We start from the raw sequence: 25,029 nt of genomic DNA on the forward strand, positions 1-25,029 counted from the left end.
GCGTGGCGCCCCCCCCCCATGTCTCATCCCCCCCGCGTGGCGCCCCGCCCCCCATGTCTGACTATTATTCCAGAGTTCAGCTTTCCTCTAAATGAAGTTAAATTTGTAACAAAATCCATCACCGAGGACTGATGACGGGTACAGCGAGGACCGACGCCATCTTCTACACACTGACCGCTAACATTCGTTGTAACGTTCATCTTTTGTATCTCTGTAAAAGGAAAATTGATTTATTCCTCTAAAATTTGCTCCGGGAATTTCAAGAGACTAAAAAAAAAAAAAAAAAAAAAATCTATAAAGTTCAGTTTTTTTAAAAACGTAATTCGGTTTTCTCTATAAACGGCTAATCTCTCCCCTCCAACTCACAGCACAAAAGTCGTCTGTCAGTCATCGAGCTATAAATAGAAAAATACAGAGTTCAGCCAATCAGAGCTCGTCGTGGTAGAAATGTTCGTCCTGAAGCTGCCGGCCGTAATCTGTGGCTTCGCTGGTGAGGAAGATGTCCCGGCTCTGCAGGATCTCCGCTTCCGAAAGTCTCCCATCCCCGTCCTTGTCAATGCTTTCCACCAGATGACTGGCCTGTGCAACACAGAGAACGTTCGTCATATACAGGGAACGTTCGTTATATACAGGGAACATTCGTCATAGAGAGAGAGAGAACATTCGTCATATACAGGGAACATTCGTCATAGAGAGAGAGAGAGAACATTCGTCAGAGAGAGAGAACATTCGTCAGAGAGAGAGAGAACATTCGTCAGAGAGAGAGAGAACATTCGTCAGAGAGAGAGAGAACATTCGTCAGAGAGAGAGAGAACATTCGTCAGAGAGAGAGAGAACATTCGTCATAGAGAGAGAGAGAGAACATTCGTCAGAGAGAGAGAACATTCGTCAGAGAGAGAGAGAACATTCGTCAGAGAGAGAGAGAGAACATTCGTCAGAGAGAGAGAGAGAGAGAACATTCGTCATAGAGAGAGAGAGAGAACATTCGTCAGAGAGAGAGAACATTCGTCATAGAGAGAGAGAACATTCGTCATAGAGAGAGAGAACATTCGTCATAGAGAGAGAGAACATTCGTCATAGAGAGAGAGAACATTCGTCATAGAGAGAGAGAACATTCGTCATAGAGAGAGAGAACATTCGTCATAGAGAGAGAGAACATTCGTCATAGAGAGAGAGAGAGAACATTCGTCATAGAGAGAGAGAGAGAACATTCGTCATAGAGAGAGAGAGAACATTCGTCATAGAGAGAGAGAGAACATTCGTCAGAGAGAGAGAACATTCGTCAGAGAGAGAGAACATTCGTCAGAGAGAGAGAACATTCGTCATAGAGAGAGAGAACATTCGTCATAGAGAGAGAGAACATTCGTCATAGAGAGAGAGAACATTCGTCATAGAGAGAGAGAGAACATTCGTCAGAGAGAGAGAGAGAACATTCGTCATAGAGAGAGAGAACATTCGTCATAGAGAGAGAGAACATTCGTCATAGAGAGAGAGAGAACATTCGTCATAGAGAGAGAGAGAGAACATTCGTCATAGAGAGAGAGAACATTCGTCATAGAGAGAGAGAGAACATTCGTCAGAGAGAGAGAGAGAACATTCGTCAGAGAGAGAGAACATTCGTCATAGAGAGAGAGAACATTCGTCATAGAGAGAGAGAGAGAACATTCGTCATAGAGAGAGAGAGAACATTCGTCAGAGAGAGAGAACATTCGCCATAGAGAGAGAGAACATTCGCCATAGAGAGAGAGAGAACATTCGCCAGAGAGAGAGAGAGAGAGAACATTCGCCATAGAGAGAGAGAGAGAGAACATTCGCCATAGAGAGAGAGAACATTCGCCAGAGAGAGAGAGAGAGAACATTCGCCATAGAGAGAGAGAGAACATTCGCCATAGAGAGAGAGAGAGAGAGAACATTCGCCATAGAGAGAGAGAGAACATTCGCCATAGAGAGAGAGAGAGAACATTCGCCATAGAGAGAGAGAACATTCGTCATAGAGAGAGAGAGAGAGAGAGAACATTCGCCATAGAGAGAGAGAGAACATTCGCCATAGAGAGAGAGAGAGAGAACATTCGTCATAGAGAGAGAGAACATTCGTCATAGAGAGAGAGAGAGAACATTCGCCATAGAGAGAGAGAGAGAGAGAGAACATTCGTCATAGAGAGAGAGAGAGAGACATTCGCCATAGAGAGAGAGAGACATTCGTCATAGAGAGAGAGAACATTCGTCATAGAGAAGAGAGAGAACATTCGTCATAGAGAGAGAGAGAGAGAACATTCGTCATAGAGAGAGAGAAAGAACATTCGCCATAGAGAGAGAGAGAGAGAGAGAGAACATTCGTCATAGAGAGAGAGAACATTCGTCATAGAGAGAGAGAACATTCGTCATAGAGAGAGAGAACATTCGTCATAGAGAGAGAGAACATTCGTCATAGAGAGAGAGAGAACATTCGTCATAGAGAGAGAGAGAACATTCGCCATAGAGAGAGAGAGAGAACATTCGTCATAGAGAGAGAGAGAACATTCGTCATAGAGAGAGAGAACATTCGTCATAGAGAGAGAGAACATTCGTCATAGAGAGAGAGAGAACATTCGTCATAGAGAGAGAGAGAACATTCGTCATAGAGAGAGAGAGAGAACATTCGTCATAGAAGAGAGAACATTCGTCATAGAAAGAGAGAACATTCGTCATAGAGAGAGAGAGAACATTCGTCATAGAGAGAGAGAGAGAACATTCGCCATAGAGAGAGAGAGAGAACATTCGTCATAGAGAGAGAGAGAACATTCGTGAGAGAGAGAGAGAAAGAGAGAGAGAGAACATTCGTCATAGAGAGAGAGAGAGAGAGAACATTCGTCATAGAGAGAGAGAGAGAGAACATTCATCATAGAGAGAGAGAGAGAACATTCGTCATAGAGAGAGAGAGAACATTCGTCATAGAGAGAGAGAACATTCGTCATAGAGAGAGAGAGAACATTCGCCATAGAGAGAGAGAGAACATTCGCCATAGAGAGAGAGGAACATTCGTCATAGAGAGAGAGAGAGAGAGAGAACATTCGCCATAGAGAGAGAGAGAACATTCGTCATAGAGAGAGAGAACATTCGTCATAGAGAGAGAGAGAACATTCATCATAGAGAGAGAGAGAACATTCGTCATAGAGAGAGAGAGAACATTCGTCAGAGAGAGAGAGAGAACATTCGTCATAGAGAGAGAGAGAGAGAGAGAGAGAGAGAACATTCGTCATAGAGAGAGAGAGAGAGAACATTCGTCAGAGAGAGAGAGAGAACATTCGTCATAGAGAGAGAGAGAGAGAGAGAGAGAGAGAGAGAGAGAGAGAACATTCGTCATAGAGAGGGAACATTCGTGAGAGAGAGAGAGAGAGAGAGAGAACATTCGTCATAGAGAGAGAGAGAACATTCGTCATAGAGAGAGAGAGAACATTCGTCATAGAGAGAGAGAGAACATTCGTCATAGAGAGAGAGAGAGAGAGAGAGAGAGAGAGAACATTCGTCATAGAGAGAGAGAGAGAACATTCGTCATAGAGAGAGAGAGAACATTCGTCATAGAGAGAGAGAGAACATTCGTCATAGAGAGAGAGAGAGAGAACATTCGTCATAGAGAGAGAGAGAGAACATTCGTCATAGAGAGAGAGAGAGAACATTCGTCATAGAGAGAGAGAGAACATTCGTCATAGAGAGAGAGAGAACATTCGTCATAGAGAGAGAGAGAGAACATTCGTCATAGAGAGAGAGAGAGAACATTCGTCATAGAGAGAGAGAGAACATTCGTCATAGAGAGAGAGAGAACATTCGTCATAGAGAGAGAGAGAGAGAGAGAGAGAGAGAGAACATTCGTCATAGAGAGAGAGAGAGAACATTCGTCATAGAGAGAGAGAGAACATTCGTCATAGAGAGAGAGAGAACATTCGTCATAGAGAGAGAGAGAGAGAGAGAGACATTCGTCATAGAGAGAGAGAGAGAGAGAGAACATTCGTCATAGAGAGGGAACATTCGTGAGAGAGAGAGAGAGAGAGAGAGAGAGAACATTCGTCATAGAGAGAGAGAGAACATTCGTCATAGAGAGAGAGAACATTCGTCATAGAGAGAGAGAGAGAACATTCGTCTAGAGAGAGAGAGAGAACATTCGTCATAGAGATTGAGAGAGAGAACATTCGTCATAGAGAGAGAGAGAGAACATTCGTCATAGAGAGAGAGAGAGAACATTCGTCATAGAGAGAGAGAGAGAACATTCGTCAGAGAGAGAGAGAGAACATTCGTCATAGAGAGAGAGAACATTCGTCATAGAGAGAGAGAACATTCGTCATAGAGAGAGAGAACATTCGTCATAGAGAGAGAGAGAGAGAGAGAGAGAGAACATTCGTCATAGAGAGTGAGAGAGAACATTCGTCATAGAGAGAGAGAGAGAGAGAACATTCGTCATAGAGAGAGAGAGAACATTCGTCATAGAGAGAGAGAGAACATTCGTCATAGAGAGAGAGAGAACATTCGTCATAGAGAGAGAGAGAGAACATTCGCCATAGAGAGAGAGAGAACATTCGTCATAGAGAGAGAGAGAGAACATTCACCATAGAGAGAGAGAGAACATTCGTCATAGAGAGAGAGAGAGAACATTCGTCATAGAGAGAGAGAGAGAACATTCACCATAGAGAGAGAGAGAGAACATTCGTCATAGAGAGAGAGAGAGAACATTCGTCATAGAGAGAGAGAGAACATTCGTGAGAGAGAGAGAAAGAGAGAGAGAGAACATTCGTCATAGAGAGAGAGAGAGAGAGAGAACATTCGTCATAGAGAGAGAGAGAGAACATTCGTCATAGAGAGAGAGAGAGAACATTCGTCATAGAGAGAGAGAGAGAACATTCGTCATAGGAGAGAGAGAGAACATTCGTCATAGAGAGAGAGAGAACATTCGTCATAGAGAGAGAGAGAGAACATTCGTCATAGAGAGGAGAGAGAACATTCGCCATAGAGAGAGAGAGAGAACATTCGCCATAGAGAGAGAGAGAGAACATTCGCATAGAGAGAGAGAGAGAACATTCGCCATAGAGAGAGAGAACATTCGCCATAGAGAGAGAGAACATTCGCCATAGAGAGAGAGAACATTCGCCATAGAGAGAGAGAGAGAGAACATTCGCCATAGAGAGAGAGAAACATTCGTCATAGAGAGAGAGAACATTCGTCATAGAGAGAGAGAGAGAACATTCGTCATAGAGAGAGAGAGAGAGAACATTCGTCATAGAGAGAGAGAACATTCGTCATAGAGAGAGAGAGAACATTCGTCATAGAGAGAGAGAGAACATTCGTCATAGAGAGAGAGAGAACATTCGTCAGAGAGAGAGAGAACATTCGTCATAGAGAGAGAGAGAACATTCGCCATAGAGAGAGAGAGAACATTCGCCATAGAGAGAGAGAACATTCGTCATAGAGAGAGAGAGAACATTCGCCATAGAGAGAGAGAGAACATTCGCCATAGAGAGAGAGAACATTCGTCATAGAGAGAGAGAGAGAGAACATTCGCCATAGAGAGAGAGAGAACATTCGTCATAGAGAGAGAGAACATTCGTCATAGAGAGAGAGAGAACATTCATCATAGAGAGAGAGAGAACATTCGTCATAGAGAGAGAGAGAACATTCGTCAGAGAGAGAGAGAGAACATTCGTCATAGAGAGAGAGAGAGAGAGAGAGAGAGAGAACATTCGTCAGAGAGAGAGAGAGAACATTCGTCAGAGAGAGAGAGAGAACATTCGTCATAGAGAGAGAGAGAGAGAGAGAGAGAGAAGAGAGAGAGAGAGAACATTCGTCATAGAGAGGGAACATTCGTGAGAGAGAGAGAGAGAGAGAGAGAACATTCGTCATAGAGAGAGAGAGAACATTCGTCATAGAGAGAGAGAGAACATTCGTCATAGAGAGAGAGAGAACATTCGTCATAGAGAGAGAGAGAGAGAGAGAGAGAGAGAGAACATTCGTCATAGAGAGAGAGAGAGAACATTCGTCATAGAGAGAGAGAGAACATTCGTCATAGAGAGAGAGAGAACATTCGTCATAGAGAGAGAGAGAGAGAACATTCGTCATAGAGAGAGAGAGAGAACATTCGTCATAGAGAGAGAGAGAGAACATTCGTCATAGAGAGAGAGAGAACATTCGTCATAGAGAGAGAGAGAACATTCGTCATAGAGAGAGAGAGAGAACATTCGTCATAGAGAGAGAGAGAGAACATCGTCATAGAGAGAGAGAGAACATTCGTCATAGAGAGAGAGAGAACATTCGTCATAGAGAGAGAGAGAGAGAGAGAGAGAGAGAACATTCGTCATAGAGAGAGAGAGAGAACATTCGTCATAGAGAGAGAGAGAACATTCGTCATAGAGAGAGAGAGAACATTCGTCATAGAGAGAGAGAGAGAGAGAGAACATTCGTCATAGAGAGAGAGAGAGAGAGAGAACATTCGTCATAGAGAGGGAACATTCGTGAGAGAGAGAGAGAGAGAGAGAGAGAACATTCGTCATAGAGAGAGAGAGAACATTCGTCATAGAGAGAGAGAACATTCGTCATAGAGAGAGAGAGAGAACATTCGTCATAGAGAGAGAGAGAGAACATTCGTCATAGAGAGAGAGAGAGAACATTCGTCATAGAGAGAGAGAGAGAACATTCGTCATAGAGAGAGAGAGAGAACATTCGTCATAGAGAGAGAGAGAGAACATTCGTCAGAGAGAGAGAGAGAACATTCGTCATAGAGAGAGAGAACATTCGTCATAGAGAGAGAGAACATTCGTCATAGAGAGAGAGAACATTCGTCATAGAGAGAGAGAGAGAGAGAGAGAGAGAACATTCGTCATAGAGAGTGAGAGAGAACATTCGTCATAGAGAGAGAGAGAGAGAGAACATTCGTCATAGAGAGAGAGAGAACATTCGTCATAGAGAGAGAGAGAACATTCGTCATAGAGAGAGAGAGAACATTCGTCATAGAGAGAGAGAGAGAACATTCGCCATAGAGAGAGAGAGAACATTCGTCATAGAGAGAGAGAGAGAACATTCACCATAGAGAGAGAGAGAACATTCGTCATAGAGAGAGAGAGAGAACATTCGTCATAGAGAGAGAGAGAGAACATTCACCATAGAGAGAGAGAGAGAACATTCGTCATAGAGAGAGAGAGAGAACATTCGTCATAGAGAGAGAGAGAACATTCGTGAGAGAGAGAGAAAGAGAGAGAGAGAACATTTCGTCATAGAGAGAGAGAGAGAGAGAGAACATCGTCATAGAGAGAGAGAGAGAACATTCGTCATAGAGAGAGAGAGAGAACATTCGTCATAGAGAGAGAGAGAGAACATTCGTCATAGAGAGAGAGAGAGAACATTCGTCATAGAGAGAGAGAGAGAACATTCGTCATAGAGAGAGAGAGAGAACATTCGTCATAGAGAGAGAGAGAGAACATTCGCCATAGAGAGAGAGAGAGAACATTCGCCATAGAGAGAGAGAGAGAACATTCGCCATAGAGAGAGAGAGAGAACATTCGCCATAGAGAGAGAGAACATTCGCCATAGAGAGAGAGAACATTCGCCATAGAGAGAGAGAACATTCGCCATAGAGAGAGAGAGAGAGAACATTCGCCATAGAGAGAGAGAACATTCGTCATAGAGAGAGAGAACATTCGTCATAGAGAGAGAGAGAGAACATTCGTCATAGAGAGAGAGAGAGAGAACATTCGTCATAGAGAGAGAGAACATTCGTCATAGAGAGAGAGAGAACATTCGTCATAGAGAGAGAGAGAACATTCGTCATAGAGAGAGAGAGAACATTCGTCAGAGAGAGAGAGAACATTCGTCATAGAGAGAGAGAGAGAGAACATTCGCCATAGAGAGAGAGAGAGAACATTCGTCATAGAGAGAGAGAGAGAGAACATTCATCATAGAGAGAGAGAGAGAACATTCGTCATAGAGAGAGAGAGAGAGAGAACATTCGCCATAGAGAGAGAGAACATTCGTCATAGAGAGAGAGAACATTCGTCATAGAGAGAGAGAGAGAACATTCGTCATAGAGAGAGAGAGAGAGAACATTCGTCATAGAGAGAGAGAACATTCGTCATAGAGAGAGAGAGAACATTCGTCATAGAGAGAGAGAGAACATTCGTCATAGAGAGAGAGAGAACATTCGTCAGAGAGAGAGAGAACATTCGTCATAGAGAGAGAGAGAGAGAACATTCGCCATAGAGAGAGAGAACATTCGCCATAGAGAGAGAGAACATTCGCCATAGAGAGAGAGAACATTCGCCATAGAGAGAGAGAGAGAGAACATTCGCCATAGAGAGAGAGAACATTCGTCATAGAGAGAGAGAACATTCGTCATAGAGAGAGAGAGAGAACATTCGTCATAGAGAGAGAGAGAGAGAACATTCGTCATAGAGAGAGAGAACATTCGTCATAGAGAGAGAGAGAACATTCGTCATAGAGAGAGAGAGAACATTCGTCATAGAGAGAGAGAGAACATTCGTCAGAGAGAGAGAGAGAACATTCGTCATAGAGAGAGAGAGAGAGAACATTCGCCATAGAGAGAGAGAGAGAACATTCGTCATAGAGAGAGAGAGAGAGAACATTCGTCATAGAGAGAGAGAGAGAACATTCGTCATAGAGAGAGAGAGAGAGAACATTCGCCATAGAGAGAGAGAACATTCGTCATAGAGAGAGAGAACATTCGTCATAGAGAGAGAGAGAAGAACATTCGTCATAGAGAGAGAGAGAGAGAACATTCGTCATAGAGAGAGAGAACATTCGTCATAGAGAGAGAGAGAACATTCGTCATAGAGAGAGAGAGAACATTCGTCATAGAGAGAGAGAGAACATTCGTCAGAGAGAGAGAGAACATTCGTCATAGAGAGAGAGAGAGAGAACATTCGCCATAGAGAGAGAGAGAGAACATTCGTCATAGAGAGAGAGAGAGAGAACATTCGTCATAGAGAGAGAGAGAGAACATTCGTCATAGAGAGAGAGAGAGAGAGAGAGAACATTCGCCATAGAGAGAGAGAGAACATTCGTCATAGAGAGAGAGAGAGAGAGAGAGAACATTCGCCATAGAGAGAGAGAGAACATTCGCCATAGAGAGAGAGAGAGAACATTCGCCATAGAGAGAGAGAGAGAACATTCGCCATAGAGAGAGAGAGAGAACATTCGCCATAGAGAGAGAGAGAGAACATTCGCCATAGAGAGAGAGAGAGAACATTCGTTATAGAGAGAGAGAGAGAGAACATTCGTTATAGAGAGGAGAGAACATTCGCCATAGAGAGAGAGAGAGAACATTCGCCATAGAGAGAGAGAGAGAGAACATTCGCCATAGAGAGAGAGAGAGAACATTCGCCATAGAGAGAGAGAGAACAGTCGTCATAGAGAAAGAGAACATTCGCCATAGAGAGAGAGAGAGAGAGAACATTCGTCATAGAGAGAGAGAGAACATTCGCCATAGAGAGAGAGAGAGAGAGAACATTCGTCATAGAGAGAGAGAGAACATTCGTCCATAGAGAGAGAGAGAGAGAGAGAACATTCGTCATAGAGAGAGAGAGAGAACATTCGTCATAGAGAGAGAGAGAGAACATTCGCCATAGAGAGAGAGAGAACATTCGTCATAGAGAGAGAGAGAGAACATTCACCATAGAGAGAGAGAACATTCGTCATAGAGAGAGAGAGAGAGAGAGAGAGAGAACATTCGCCATAGAGAGAGAGAACATTCACCATAGAGAGAGAGAACATTCGTCATAGAAAGAGAGAACATTCGTCATAGAGAGAGAGAACATTCGTCATAGAGAGAGAGAACATTCGTCATAGAGAGAGAGAACATTCGTCATAGAGAGGGAACATTCGTCATAGAGAGAGAGAGAACATTCGTCATAGAGAGAGAGAGAGAGAGAACATTCGCCATAGAGAGAGAGAGAACATTCGTCATAGAGAGAGAGAGAGAGAGAACATTCGCCATAGAGAGAGAGAGAACATTCCGCCATAGAGAGAGAGAGAGAACATTCGCCATAGAGAGAGAGAGAGAACATTCGCCATAGAGAGAGAGAGAGAACATTCGTTATAGAGAGAGAGAGAACATTCGCCATAGAGAGAGAGAGAGAACATTCGCCATAGAGAGAGAGAGAGAGAACATTCGCCATAGAGAGAGAGAGAACATTCGCCATAGAGAGAGAGAGAGAACATTCGCCATAGAGAGAGAGAGAACATTCGCCATAGAGAGAGAGAGAGAACATTCGCCATAGAGAGAGAGAGAGAACATTCGCCATAGAGAGAGAGAGAGAACATTCGTTATAGAGAGAGAGAGAACATTCGCCATAGAGAGAGAGAGAGAACATTCGCCATAGAGAGAGAGAGAGAGAACATTCGCCATAGAGAGAGAGAGAGAACATTCGCCATAGAGAGAGAGAGAACAGTCGTCACTAGAGAAAGAGAACATTCGCCATAGAGAGGAGAGAGAGAGAGAACATTCGTCATAGAGAGAGAGAGAACATTCGCCATAGAGAGAGAGAGAGAGAGAACATTCGTCATAGAGAGAGAGAGAACATTCGTCATAGAGAGAGAGAGAGAGAGAACATTTGTCATAGAGAGAGAGAGAACATTCGTCATAGAGAGAGAGAGAACATTCGTCATAGAGAGAGAGAGAACATTCGTCATAGAGAGAGAGAGAACATTCGTCATAGAGAGAGAGAGAGAGAACATTCGCCATAGAGAGAGAGAGAACATTCGTCATAGAGAGAGAGAGAGAACATTCACCATAGAGAGAGAGAGAACATTCGTCATAGAGAGAGAGAGAGAGAGAGAGAGAGAACATTCGCCATAGAGAGAGAGAGAGAACATTCACCATAGAGAGAGAGAACATTCGTCATAGAGAGAGAGAACATTCGTCATAGAGAGAGAGAACATTCGTCATAGAGAGAGAGAACATTCGTCATAGAGAGGGAACATTCGCATAGAGAGGGAACATTCGTCATAGAGAGGGAACATTCGTCATAGAGAGAGAGAGAACATTCGTCATAGAGAGAGAGAGAGAACATTCGTCATAGAGAGAGAACATTCGTCATAGAGAGAGAGAACATTCGTCATAGAGAGAGAGAACATTCGTCATAGAGAGAGAGAACATTCGTCATAGAGAGAGAGAGAACATTCGTCATAGAGAGAGAGAGAGAGTGAGAGAGAGAGAACATTCGTCATAGAGAGAGAGAGAGAGAGAACATTCGTCATAGAGAGAGAGAGAGAACATTCGTCATAGAGAGAGAGAGAGAACATTCGTCATAGAGAGAGAGAGTGAGAGAACATTCGTCATAGAGAGAGAGAACATTCGCCATAGAGAGAGAGAACATTCGCCATAGAGAGAGAGAGAACATTCGTCATAGAGAGAGAGAACATTCGTCATAGAGAGAGAGAGAACATTCGTCATAGAGAGAGAGAGAGAACATTCGCCATAGAGAGAGAGAACATTCGTCATAGAGAGAGAGAACATTCGTCATGAGAGAGAGAGAACATTCGTCATAGAGAGAGAGAGAGAACATTCGCCATAGAGAGAGAGAACATTCGCCATAGAGAGAGAGAACATTCGTCATAGAGAGAGAGAACATTCGTCATAGAGAGAGAGAGAACATTCGTCATAGAGAGAGAGAGAACATTCGTCATAGAGAGAGAGAGAGAGAGAGAGAGAGAGAGAGAGAGAACATTCGTCATAGAGAGAGAGAGAACATTCGTCATAGAGAGAGAGAGAACATTCGTCATAGAGAGAGAGAGAACATTCGTCATAGAGAGAGAGAGAACATTCGTCATAGAGAGAGAGAGAACATTCGTCATAGAGAGAGAGAGAACATTCGTCATAGAGAGAGAGAGAGAGAGAGAGAGAGAGAGAGAGAGAGAGAGAGAACATTCGCCATAGAGAGAGAGAGAGAGAACATTCGTCTAGAGAGAGAGAGAGAGAGAGAACATTCGTCATAGAGAGAGAGAGAGATGAGAGAGAGAGAGAGAACATTCGTCATAGAGAGAGAGAGAGAGAGAGAGAGAGAGAGAGAGAACATTCGTCATAGAGAGAGAGAGAACATTCGTCATAGAGAGAGAGAGAGAGAGAGAGAGAGAGAGAGAACATTCGTCATAGAGAGAGAGAGAACATTCGTCATAGAGAGAGAGAGAACATTCGTCATAGAGAGAGAGAACATTCGTCATAGAGAGAGAGAGAACATTCGTCATAGAGAGAGAGAACATTCGTCATAGAGAGAGAGAGAACATTCGTCATAGAGAGAGAGAACATTCGTCATAGAGAGAGAGAACATTCGTCATAGAGAGAGAGAGAACATTCGTCATAGAGAGAGAGAGAACATTCGTCATAGAGAGAGAGAGAACATTCGTCATAGAGAGAGAGAGAGAACATTCGTCATAGAGAGAGAGAGAGAACATTCGTCATAGAGAGAGAGAGAGAACATTCGTCATAGAGAGAGAGAGAGAGAGAGAGAGAGAGAGAGAGAGAGAACATTCGTCAGAGAGAGAGAGAACATTCGTCATAGAGAGAGAGAACATTCGTCATAGAGAGAGAGAACATTCGTCATAGAGAGAGAGAACATTCGTCATAGAGAGAGAGAACATTCGTCATAGAGAGAGAGAGAGAGAGAGAGAGAGAGAGAACATTCGTCATAGAGAGTGAGAGAGAACATTCGTCATAGAGAGAGAGAACATTCGTCATAGAGAGAGAGAGAGAACATTCGTCATAGAGAGAGAGAGAACATTCGTCATAGAGAGAGAGAGAACATTCGTCATAGAGAGAGAGAGAGAGAGAGAGAGAGAGAGAGAGAGAGAGAGAGAGAGAGAGAGAGAGAGAACATTCGCCATAGAGAGAGAACATTCGTCATAGAGAGAGAGAGAGAGAGAGAGAGAGAGAGAGAGAGAACATTCGTCATAGAGAGAGAGAGAGAACATTCGCCATAGAGAGAGAACATTCGTCATAGAGAGAGAACATTCGTCATAGAAGGGAACGTTCGTCATAGAGAGAGAACATTTGTTATAGAAGGGAACGTTCGTCATAGAAGGAATAGTCGTCATTGCGGGAACATTCGTAATAGAAGGAAGGTATAGAGGGAACACTGAAGTCATTTATACAATTTGTCAATCAATGATGGAATGATTAACCACTTCCCGCCCGGCCTATAACAGATGGACGTTCGGGATGTGGTTCTGTTATCCTGACTGGGTGTCATACGACGTCCAGCAGGATAACATGTCGGTGCCAGCCCGCGAGGGGGCGCACAGCGCGGCGATCACGAGTGCAGCGTGTCATTCGAACACACCGCATCTTCGATCGTGATAAGAAGCCTCTGTCAGAGGCTTCTTATCACGTGATCAGCTGTGACCAATCACAGCTGATCATCGTGTGAACCAGGAAGTGCCGGTAAACAGCATTCCTCGGTTTCGTGCTGACGGGGAGAGCCGATTGGCGTCTCTCCCTGTCAGGGGGGGGGTCTGTACTGATAATCAGCCATGGATTATCAGCGCAGCCCCCATCAAATGTACCAATAAGCTGGCAATCGGTGCCCAGTCAGTGCCCCATCATAACCCCCTGCCAGTGCCCAATAAAGTGCCAATCAGTGCCCACCACAGTGCCAATCAGTGCCCACCATAGTGCAAATCAGTGCCCACCATAGTGCAAATCAGTGCCCACCACAGTGCAAATCAGTGCCCACCATAGTGCCAATCAGTGCCCACCATAGTGCCAATCAGTGCCCACCACAGTGCCAATCAGTGCCCAGCATTAACACCTGTCAGTAACTGCCCAATCAGTGCCATCTATTAGTGTCCATCAATGCCACCTGTCAGTGCCCATCAATTCTACATATCAGTGCCTCCTCATCAGTGCCCGTCAGTGAAGGAGAACATTTTTTTTTATAACAGAAACCAAGGAAAACTTTTTTTTTTTGCAAAAATTTTAGTCTTTTTTAGTTTGTTTAGCAAAAAATAAAAACCCCCAGAGGTGATGAAATACCAGCAAAAGAAAGTTCTGTGATTTGTGTGAAGAAAATGATAAAAATGTTCTATGTGTACAGTGTTATATGACCGCGTAATTGTCATTCAAAGTGTGACAGCGCTGAGAGCTGAACATTGTCCTGGGCGGGAAGGGGGGGGGGGGGGCGGTATTGAAGGGGTTAAAGACAAGAAGTGAAGAGAAGATCTGTAAGGACTCGCCTCCTCCTGTGACACACCGACGTTGTTCGGGACGATCCAAGACAGAAGTTCTGAGGGGTTCAGCTTCCCATCACCATCCTTGTCATAGTCATTCTCAAAGCGATCTCGTTCCACAATCACCCACTGAGGGTCTTCTGTGGCGTCTGCGGGAAATAAAAAACAAATTGGTGATAATTCCACAATCTTCTCACCGGTCAGGAGGACCATACCAACTCTGGAGGAGGGGACACCGGGCAAAGAAATGTGCAGTTTTATATAAAGCCCACTTTAAGCTTTCACATCTCTTATCCTAATTCCTGCCAACCATACGTACAGTATATCCACTATATTACCAAAAGTATTGGGACACCTGTCTTTACACACACATGAACGTTAATGGCATCCCAGTCTTAGTCCGGAGGGTTCAATATTGAGTTGGCTCCGCCCTTTGCAGCTATAACAGCTTCAACTCTTCTGGGAAGGCCGTCCACAAGGTTTAGGAGGGTGTCTATGGGAATGTTTGATCATTCTTCCAGAAGAGCATTTGTGAGGTCAGGTCTTGATGTTGGAGGAGAAGGCCTGGCCTGCAGTCTCCATCTAATTCATCCAAAAGGTTTTCTATGGGGTTGAGGTCAGGACTCTGTGCAGGCCAGTCAAGTTCCTCCACCCCAAACTCGCTCACCCATGTCTTTATGGACCTTGCTTTGTGCAGGCACCCTCCCTTCAGGCAGGCACACTCCCATCAGCCACCCGTCAGGCATACTCTCGTCAGACACCCTCCCACTCTTACCTCTTACTCCTCTATCACTCCCTATCCCCCTTTCTGTTCCCTACATTTCTTGGAAAAGGTGGCCTTTATGGTAATTTGTAGATCAGAACTCATCTTTGTTGGTGATGTATTCTTCTGACAATTCCTATGATTTGTCAGTACATTTAGTGGTCACTTGAGCGTGTAGCTGTGGGGCGCTCATAGTCACTGTTTAGTTATTTTTTACTGAGACATTTTCTTGTTGAGTGTTATGCCTTGAAAATGATCTTCTCAACCATCTCCTCCTAAAGCGACCCTGCCCATTGAAATCAATGGGCAGCGCCGCCGTACCGCCAGCAAAGCCGGTTTAACCCTTTTTCGGCCGATAGCAGTAGTTAAAAGCACCCCGCAGGCGGCCGAATAGCTCCGCAGAAACGACGGTAAAGCGCTGCTAAAAAGAGCGGTGCTTTACCGCCGTCGCCCGGGCAGCGTGAAAGTGCTCTTATGGTTCTCATACCTGGATCCTGGGAGTATTCACCGAGATATTCTTCTAAACTCACAAATCCATCCCCATCCTTGTCATGTTCTTCTAATGCTCCTTCAATAACGAACTCCTGCAATGTAATGAACAATTCATCAAGATTTATTTCCACACAACATAAAACATTCTACTTATTCATGTCCCTCTATATTAGGAAATGTTTGTATTTTATTTTTCTGAGATAGAAAAGAGCCAACTTCCCTAAACTACAAACCTTGCTAAAAGGCATAAATTGGGATAAAATATTAGGAACAAAGAATAAGGAGGAGAGATGGGTTTGCTTTAAGAGCATATTAAATAAGGGCATTAGCCAATGTATCCCATTGGGTAATAAATTTAAAAGAGCGAACAAACATCCTGGATGGCTTAACTCCAATGTAAAAATGCATATAAAAGCAAAGGAGAAGGCCTTCAAAAAATACAAGGTTGAGGGATCATCATCAGCATTCAGACTTTATAAAGAATGCAATAAGAAATGTAAGGGTGCAATTAGGATGGCTAAGATAGAACATGAAAGACACATAGCGGAGGAGAGCAAAAAAATCCCAAGAAATTCTTTAAGTATGTAAACAGTAAAAAAGGGAGGACAGACCATATTGGCCCCATAAAGAATGAGGAAGGACATCTGGTTACAAAGGATGGGGAGATGGCGAAGGTATTGAATTTATTCTTCTCCTCAGTCTTCACGAGTGAATCGGGGGGCTTCAGTAACCAAAACTGCAGTGTTTATCCTCATGACACAACACAGGAAGCACCTCCATGGTTAACAGAGGACGGAATTAAAATTAGACTTGAGAAACTTAACATTAATAAATCACCGGGACCAGATGGCTTGCATCCGAGGGTACTTAGGGAACTCAGTCAGGTGATTGCCAGACCGTTGTTCCTAATTTTTACAGACAGTCTATTGACTGGAATGGTACCAGCTGATTGGAGAAAAGCCAATGTAGCACCAATATTTAAAAAGGGCCCAAAATACATCCCTGGGAATTACAGACCAGTTAGCCTAACATCAATAGTATGTAAACTCTTGGAGGGGATGATAAGGGACTATATACAAGATTTTAGTAATAAGAATGATATCATTAGCAGTAATCAGCATGGATTCATGAAGAATTGTTCTTGCCAAACCAATCTATTAACCTTCTATGAGGAGGTGAGTTGCCATCTAGATAAAGGAAGGCCCGTAGACGTGGTGTATCTGGATTTTGCAAAAGCATTTGACTAGGGCTGAAACAACTAATCGATTAATCGACAACTAATCGATTATGAAATTAATCGATTACTATTTTCATAATCGATTAATCGGCCAGTAACATAATGGGGTTAAAAATAATATAATTAGCCCTTTATAGTACAAAAAGAGCAAATAATCGCTACTGTAAATATTACTTTCACAGTTCTACAGTAAAAAAAAATGAACTCCTTACAGTAGCGATTATTTGCTTTTTTGTACTATAAAGGGCTCATTTTAGTTTTTTTTAACCCCATTATGTTACTAAACGTCTTAGACCTGGTTCACATCTATGTGTTTTTGGTGCTTTTTGCAGAAACACACTACAGTTCATTTACATGGTTTCCTATGGGACAAGTTCACATCTATGCTTTTTTTCAGCCGCTGCGTATTTGGAAAGGGTCAAGGACTTTTTTTTTTTTTTTAACGCAAAACTGTGCTTTTTTGGTTCAACATACTTCAATGGAGAAGCTGCAGAAAAGCATTTAATGCGTTTTTGCAGCAATTTGTATTTTTTAATCTGCCCAACAACAAATTGGCTAAAAAACTGTATTTCTCTTCTAATAGTGTATATACAGTATATCTCTTCTGTCTGTTATTCTCAGAGTGGATTCAATATTTTGCTCCCTAACCATATAGTTGGTTTATATTTACCACTACATAGAGATATTTAAGAATAAATTGCTTTTTTTTAAAAAAAACTTTACATATTAACTAAATATTACAACACACTTTTTTTAAGGTTATTAACCGATTAATCGAAAAAATAATCGACCAACTAATCGATTATGAAAATAATCGTTAGCTGCAGCCCTACATTTGACACAGTTCCCCATAAACGTTTACTGTACAAAATAAGGTCCGTTGGCATGGACCATAGGGTGAGTACATGGATTGAAAACTGGCTACAAGGGCGTGTTCAGAGGGTGGTGATAAATGGGGAGTACTCAGAATGGTCAGGGGTGGGTAGTGGGGTCCCCCAGGGTTCTGTGCTGGGACCAATCCTATTTAATTTGTTTATAAACGATCTGGAGGATGGGATAAACAGTTCAATCTCTGTATTTGCAGACGATACTAAGCTAAGCAGGGCAATAACTTCTCCACAGGATGTGGAAATCTTGCAAAAAGACCTGAACAAATGAATGGGGGAGGGGCGACTACATGGCAAATGAGGTTCAATGTAGAAAAATGTAAAATAATGCATTTGGGTGGCAAAAATCTGAATGCAATCTATAGACTGGGGGGAGAACCTCTGGGGGAATCTAGGATGGAAAAGGACCTGGGGGTCCTAGTAGATGATAGGCTCAGCAATGACATGCAATGCCAAGCTGCTGCTAATAAAGCAAACAGAATATTGGCATTAAAAGGGCATCAACTCCAGAGATAAAACGATAATTCTCCCGCTCTACAAGACTCTGGTCCGGCCGCACCTGGAGTATGCTGTCCAGTTCTGGGCACCAGTCCTCAGGAGGGATGTACTGGAAATGGAGCGAGTACAAAGAAGGGCAACAAAGCTAATAAAGGGTCTGGAGGATCTTAGTTATGAGGAAAGGTTGTGAGCTCTGAACTTATTCTCTCTGGAGAAGAGACGCTTGAGAGGGGATATGATTTCAATTTACAAATACCGGACTGGTGACCCCACAATATATAAATACCGGACTGGTGACCCCACAATATATAAATACTGTACTGGTGACCCCACAATATATAAATACCGGACTGGTGACCCCACAATATACAAATACCGGACTGGTGACCCCACAATATATAAATACCGGACTGGTGACCCCACAATAGGGATAAAACTTTTTCGCAGAAGAGAGTTTAATAAGACTCGTGGCCACTCATTACAATTAGAAGAAAAGAGGTTTAACCTTAAACTACGTAGAGGGTGCTTTACTGTAAGAGCGGCAAGGATGTGGAATTCCCTTCCACAGGCGGTGGTCTCAGCGGGGAGCATTGATAGCTTCAAGAAACTATTAGATAATCACCTGAATGACCGCAATATACAGGGATATGTAATTTAATACTGACATATAATCACACACATAGGTTGGACTTGATGGACTTGTGTCTTTTTTCAACCTCACCTACTATGTAACTATGTAATCTCGCTGTTATAATCCGACCTTTCCGGTCTCTCCTGAGGAACGCCGCCCCCCCCCCCTCCATTTTCCTGCTAGGACACCATTCTCCTCCCCGTGGGGACCCCACCATACACAGTCTGCTCTCCAATCCACCCCCCCTATGTTCTGGGGCTACTGAGCTCATAACATCTCCTGTGCCGGATACAGTTTTATAGTGTGCACCCCCATCCCCCCCCTAAGAGAGTGTCGGAGATTCCTCGTAGTTATCACACAGATGGAAGAGTACACATGCTCTTACAATTTCACATTGGAAAACGAGAGTTGTGGACATCCAGGTTATGGAGAACCTCAAGAAGACAAATATTGGAAGATCTGGACTCCCTATTCTTTCTATAGAGATCAGTCACTGGGAGATCCAGGGGAGTCAGCGGGTTGAAGAGACTCGCTTATCCCTCCTACCTTCCTCTTCTCCCCCCACTATTTTTTTTTCTCTCTGTCTTTTCTTTTGGTTTCTTCCTGACTTTGATCTTCTAGGGTTGGGTTGTAGGTCTACCCTCTCAAAATATATAACAAAAATGTTCAAGGAATTCCACAAAAACGGTGCTTGACCATTGAGGAACGTGCATTTTGTTTCTCTCCTGTGATTTGCAGCTTCCAGGGGTATCGGCCAGGTATAGAGTATATACAAAGTTACATCCATTCAAACTCTACTAATGCAACATAGAAGTAAGACTACAAGAATGACAAAAACCTGACATTGTGATGACGTTCGATGTTGATGTTTCTCTCAGTGTAGTGAGTATCAGACGATGAATAAAAGTATTAAGGTACTTAAGCACTAAAGTGAATATATAAAACTGTAAAATGGTGTAAAAAACAAATAAATAAACTAATATATAAAAAAACTGATATAAAAAAAAAAAAAAAAAAAAAAAAGAGTTCAAATATCCAGATACTGCAGCTGCAATCATTCAGTGACACCCCACTTATTAATAGTTAAATAAAGTGATGCGCTCGTAATATCTATAGGATATCCTACTATTCAATGTGCTGACAGGTCACATTCTACTTGTGGATACTTTGTTACAAACTATACAAAAACTTGAACAGTGATTAGCATAATATAAATAAATATAAATACAATGTGTTAAAAAGTCTGCTGTGAAAGTCTAATTGGAGACCTCCCGGAATACAAATCCAAAAGTTAGTTCACCATTTATTCTTGTGAAATAAAAAACAAACAAAAATGTGAAAAAAGGTGGTGAAAAAATAGAGTGAAAAATATATTAAAGTCTTAAAGTCACGTGTCTAGTGACGATACGCGTGAGGGAGAAGGAGCCTGTCAGCTCTTGTCAGTGTGCAGCCTGCAGTGATCCTGAGTAGCAGTAGCACGGAGGAACACTAAGGCAGTGATTTCTACTGACCATACATCAGTGAAATGCGATCTAGATCTTTTACATCATGTGAGTGGATCTATTGGGCTCTTTGTTAAAGGGGTTGTAAAGATAAAAATTTTTTCACCTTAATGCATTCTATGCATTAAAGTGAAAAAACTTTTGACAGTACCGCCGCCCCCAGCCCCCCCCGTTTTACTTACCTGACGCCTCGAATCTTCGCTGCTCGTCCTCATTGCAGCTCAGCCTGGTCGCTGATTGGCTGCAGTGGATGGATTGAAAGCAGCGCAGCCATTGGCTCGCGCTGCTGTCAATCACATCCGATGACGCGGCGCGCCGGGGGGCGGGGCCGAGTGATACAGCGAGCGGCTATAGCCGCCGGCTGTATCACGGGAGCGCGCCCGCAAGCACTCACCACCATGCGAGGGAGCTCGCATTAAGGTGGTAAATGCTTGCGGGGAGGAGCTGAAACAGCCGCCGAGGGACCCCAGAAGACCAGGTTCGGGGCCACTCTGTGCAGAACGAGCTGCACAGTGAAGGTAAGTATGATATGTTTGTTATTTTAAATAAAAAAAAAAATTACCTTTACAACCCCTTTAACTTTATATAGTAGAAGTTATGTGCGCAATGGTCTTGTCCCACTTTTGTATTTCATGTGAGGGAAAGCATATGAACGGGAGAAGTGGAGATTAGATGATCCTAGCCCGTGGATGTAAGCCTATCCTCTGCTGATTAACCCAGACTCAGTAAGCCTTGTTTAAACACAGATAAGAGGTATCTTCTTACCTGCAAAGGAATCACCTTTTCAAGTAAGGTGTATGGGAATCCACACAAGTGTAATCCTTTTATAATTGTTACCAACTACATATTTATTTAATATATCTGTTTTAATATATTTTTCACTCTATTTTTTCACATTTGTGTTTGTTTTTTATTTCACAAGAATAAATGGTGAACTAACTTTTGGATTTGTATTCCGGGAGGTCTCCAATTAGACTTTCACAGCAGACTTTTCAACACATTGTATTTATATTTATTTATAATATGCTAATCACTGTTCAAGTTTTTGTCTAGTTTGTAACAAAGTATCCACAAGTAGAATGTGACCTGTCAGCACATTGAATAGTAGGATATCCTATAGATATTGCCAGCGCATCACTTTATCTATTTATCAGACGATGAGATGTCATTCTCTCTGGTGAAGGATTACCCCGGGCGTGTTCAGAACCCGCCGAGTCCGCCAATCGCAGGCAGTGAGACATTTTCCTGATCCGTGGCTCCAGAGATCAAGAAATGTCTGCCTGTGATTAGCGCAGTGGCGACTTCCTGGCGGGCTCTTCACATGCGGGTTCTGAACACCCCGAGGTCATCCTCATCTCTGGGCTCTCACCGTCATGTAATCGGTTTCCTCCGGATGCTCGAAGTCTGTAAACTCCCTCAGATCCAATCCTGGGATATTATCGCGGTCCGCACGCTCAAATCTCTTCTTGTCCCTCAGATGGATCTTTTGGAAAGACAAAAACACTTTTATTAAATGAGATGCAGTTTCTGTTGGGGGGTTTAGATACACTTTAGGTATTTCATCTCTGAAGAGATGGGGGGGGTGAGGAGATACACTATATTGTCAAAAGTATTGGGATGCCTGCCTTTACATGTACATGATTGTATATTTTGTATTTATTTTTATGGTTGAACTTTTTTCAAACTGACTGACTACATAACTATGAACTTTAATGACCTCCCAGTCTTAGTCCGTAGGGTTCAATATTGAGTTGGCTCCGCCCTTTGCAGCCATAACAGCTTCACCTCTTCTGGGAAGGCCGTCCACAAGGTTTAGGAGGGTGTCTATGGGAAGGTCTGACCATTCTTCCAGAAGAGCATTTGTGAGGTCAGGCACTGATGTTGGACGAGAAGGCCTGGCTCACAGTCTCCGCTCTAATTCATCCCAAAGGTGTTCTATGGGGTTGAGGTCAGGAATCTGTGCAGGCCAGTCAAGTTCCTGCACCCCAAAATCGCTCATCCATGTCTTTATGGACCTTGTTTTGTGCACAGTGTGCGTCACAGCCCCCGTGTTGAAAACAAAGACCACAGGAGGCGCAGAATGACACCACCCCCACGCCAGCAGATAGGTCAGAGTCCCGCACACATGTATGTTTGTGAATGAACTGGAAAAATCGGGAAGGAAGCCAAATCAAGTGAACATATTGAAAGACACAATAAATATGATAAACTATTACAAAAAAAAGAAACAAAGGGTCAATGATAAAAATCAAAGTATGAAAAAGCTTAATATTAGAGTTGGAATCCCAAAACACATACCGGTACTTCCATCCCTAATTTGGTAATATTTATAAGAGAATCGAGTGGACTTTGAATGAGGTAATGATACAATCATTTATCTCCATCCCAGTATTTGTATATAAAAAAAGAGAACAGAAAGGGGCGGGACTTTAAATGAAGTATGTGGCGATTAATGCCCCCCCCCCCCCCCCCCCGCACGGGAGACGAACGGCAGCGATCAGCGATCGGTGAACCCCCCCCCACGGGAGATGGATGGCAGCAATCAGAGGCCTTGCCTTAGGAGGCTGATGTAGCTCCTCGCTCCAGCTTGCAGAGGGAAGAGCCGGGGCTGTTGCTTCTCCTCCCAGCCGAACAGGAAGTGGGTCCTAAGACCCGATTGGTCGGGAGTCCTAAGACTGGGATCAGGTCTCAGGGCCTGCTTCCTGATTGGGTGGGAGGAGAAGCAGGAAGACATTAGTAAATATTAAAATTCGCTATTGTCACACAACTGGATGGGCTTAGAGGGGCAGTGCTCTACCCCCAAAGCCCATCCTTTTTTAAGCCTATTAGAGCCCCAGACTCCAATCACGTGCTTCAAAAAAAAAAAAATTGAAATCCATGTGTCTGGCACCCTACATGTAGATTAGGGGCTGGGCGAATGGATTAGGGGGGCGGTGCCCCTGCGCCCCTAATGTATGGGTCCCACAATTGGCTGAGATACAGAAGCAGGAGCCACTGGCTCCCACTGCTGTCAATCAGAGCCAGCGAGGACAGAGTGGGGGGGCTGAACCTTGCTGTGTCTTATGGGGCTCAGGAGCTCGCTTGCACAAGTGCCCCCCCCACAGCAAGTGGCTTGTTATGGAGGCACTTAGTGGGGGTGGAACCCAGAGTGCTGGTCGGGGACCCCAGATGAGGAGGACAGTCCTATATATCCAAAAGGTCCACCTTCTGCAATGGTACCTATCATGAGGAGTAACTCACCAGACGGAAGGACTCCTCCTCCTCGTCCTCTAGGATGGTGTCCTCATTGTAGTCGATGATACGATCGTACATGTGCAGGTTGTACTCCTCCCAGGTGACAATCCCATCACCATTATGGTCCACCTCAGCAAACTGCTCCTTGGTGTCTTCTAACACATAATGCTTGAAGGACATCTGAATCCACAGACTGAGCTCCTCTACAAGATCAATAACACAAGAAACACCCCAAATCAGACATAGAAAGGTAAGCGGGAAAATCATGAGAACTTCTGCTGACTGCCAAGCCGGAGGGTCCACATTTACTACAATCCCCCTCAGTGTAAAAAACAAAGAGAAGCTGCAACCCCCGGAACCCCCATCCATTCACACCGACTGATCGCATCTCAACAGAGAGGAATCTAATACTGCAGGGGATGTCTGTAATCTGACTTCAAACTCTTTGTAGGCTTCCAGAGAAAAGAAACTCATAAGAGGGAATAATCTATGGGGCGTTCTGTACACAGGAGACTGCCTGCACTCAAGAGAAAGTAGAGCTTTAGAAAAATCACATTTGCCTGCAGGGATTTCTTAGAGTGTAAGCTCTTCGGATCAGAGCCCTCTGGTTCCTCGTGTACTGTCTGTCCCCATGTTGTACTGCGCTGTGGAAACTGTTGGCACTATATACATCCTATGTAATAATAGAATCATTTTATTAACCACCCAATGTCTGGGGGAATTGTATTTTTCTTACACGTTAAAATCCTTTTCCTAAAAATGATGCAGATAATTGGAGAGATAACAGTCGGGAGGGAGGGGGAATCTCTTTCAGGGGGGGATCTCTTTCAGGGAGGGAGGGAGGGGGGAATCTCTTTCAGGGGGGGAGGGAGGGGGGAATCTCTTTCGGGGGGGGGAGGGAGGGGGAATCTCTTTCAGGGGGGGTCGTCTCATTCAGTTGTTGTTTTGGGGGGGGTGGGGGTGGAGAAGTCATTGTCGTTACACACTCAGACACATCCGCTTTGATGACTGGCATTACCTTCGGTGAGGAATCCATCGGCATCAATATCGATCTTTTTGATGATAGATTTTAATCTTTTCAGCTGTTCTTCTGGACTCAGTTCAGCAAACTCTTCCGCTTCTTCCTTAGAGAAGAACAAACAGAGCAATGATTGGTCAGACAGCCAACACATTCACCTCCCACAATATATATATATATATATATATATACATACATACACACACCCCGAATACAAAAATCATCCCCAACTATCACAAGAAGAGGAGAACAATTCATGTACCCAACTACATTGTATCCAACAATTCCAAAATACAAATGAAAAGTGCCATTTATTATTTGGCCTCCTTCACATGGGGTGTATCCATCCCTGCCCTGTGTGACGGCCGCCATGTTTACCGGGATACATACAGTGCCTAAAAAAAAGTATTCATACCCCTTGAAATTTCCCACATTTTGTTACAACCAAAAACGTAAATGTATTTTATTGGGATTTTATGTGATAGACCAACACAAAGTGCGCATAATTGTGAAGTGGAAGGAAAATGATAAATGGTAAAAATAAATATGTGAAGTGGGGGGGGGGGGGGGG

The 25,029-nt window shown here is 43.5% G+C and overlaps 1 protein-coding gene across 1 annotated transcript; it reads right to left on the reverse strand.

Moving 5' to 3' along the window:
• Positions 1-295: 295 nt before the first annotated feature.
• On the reverse strand, positions 296-24,564 carry LOC141122112 (reticulocalbin-2-like; the record flags this gene model as incomplete). Its single annotated transcript, XM_073611942.1, is given in 6 exon segments — positions 296-579; positions 14,203-14,345; positions 15,447-15,543; positions 21,576-21,689; positions 23,447-23,643; positions 24,459-24,564. Coding segments are annotated over 6 exon segments (810 nt in total), but the record flags the coding sequence as incomplete, so codon positions are not given.
• Between the last annotated feature and the right edge of the window lie 465 nt (positions 24,565-25,029).

This window comes from Aquarana catesbeiana, unplaced genomic scaffold (assembly GCF_042186555.1).
Source record: "Aquarana catesbeiana isolate 2022-GZ unplaced genomic scaffold, ASM4218655v1 unanchor3, whole genome shotgun sequence".
NCBI classification, from domain to species: domain Eukaryota; kingdom Metazoa; phylum Chordata; class Amphibia; order Anura; family Ranidae; genus Aquarana; species Aquarana catesbeiana.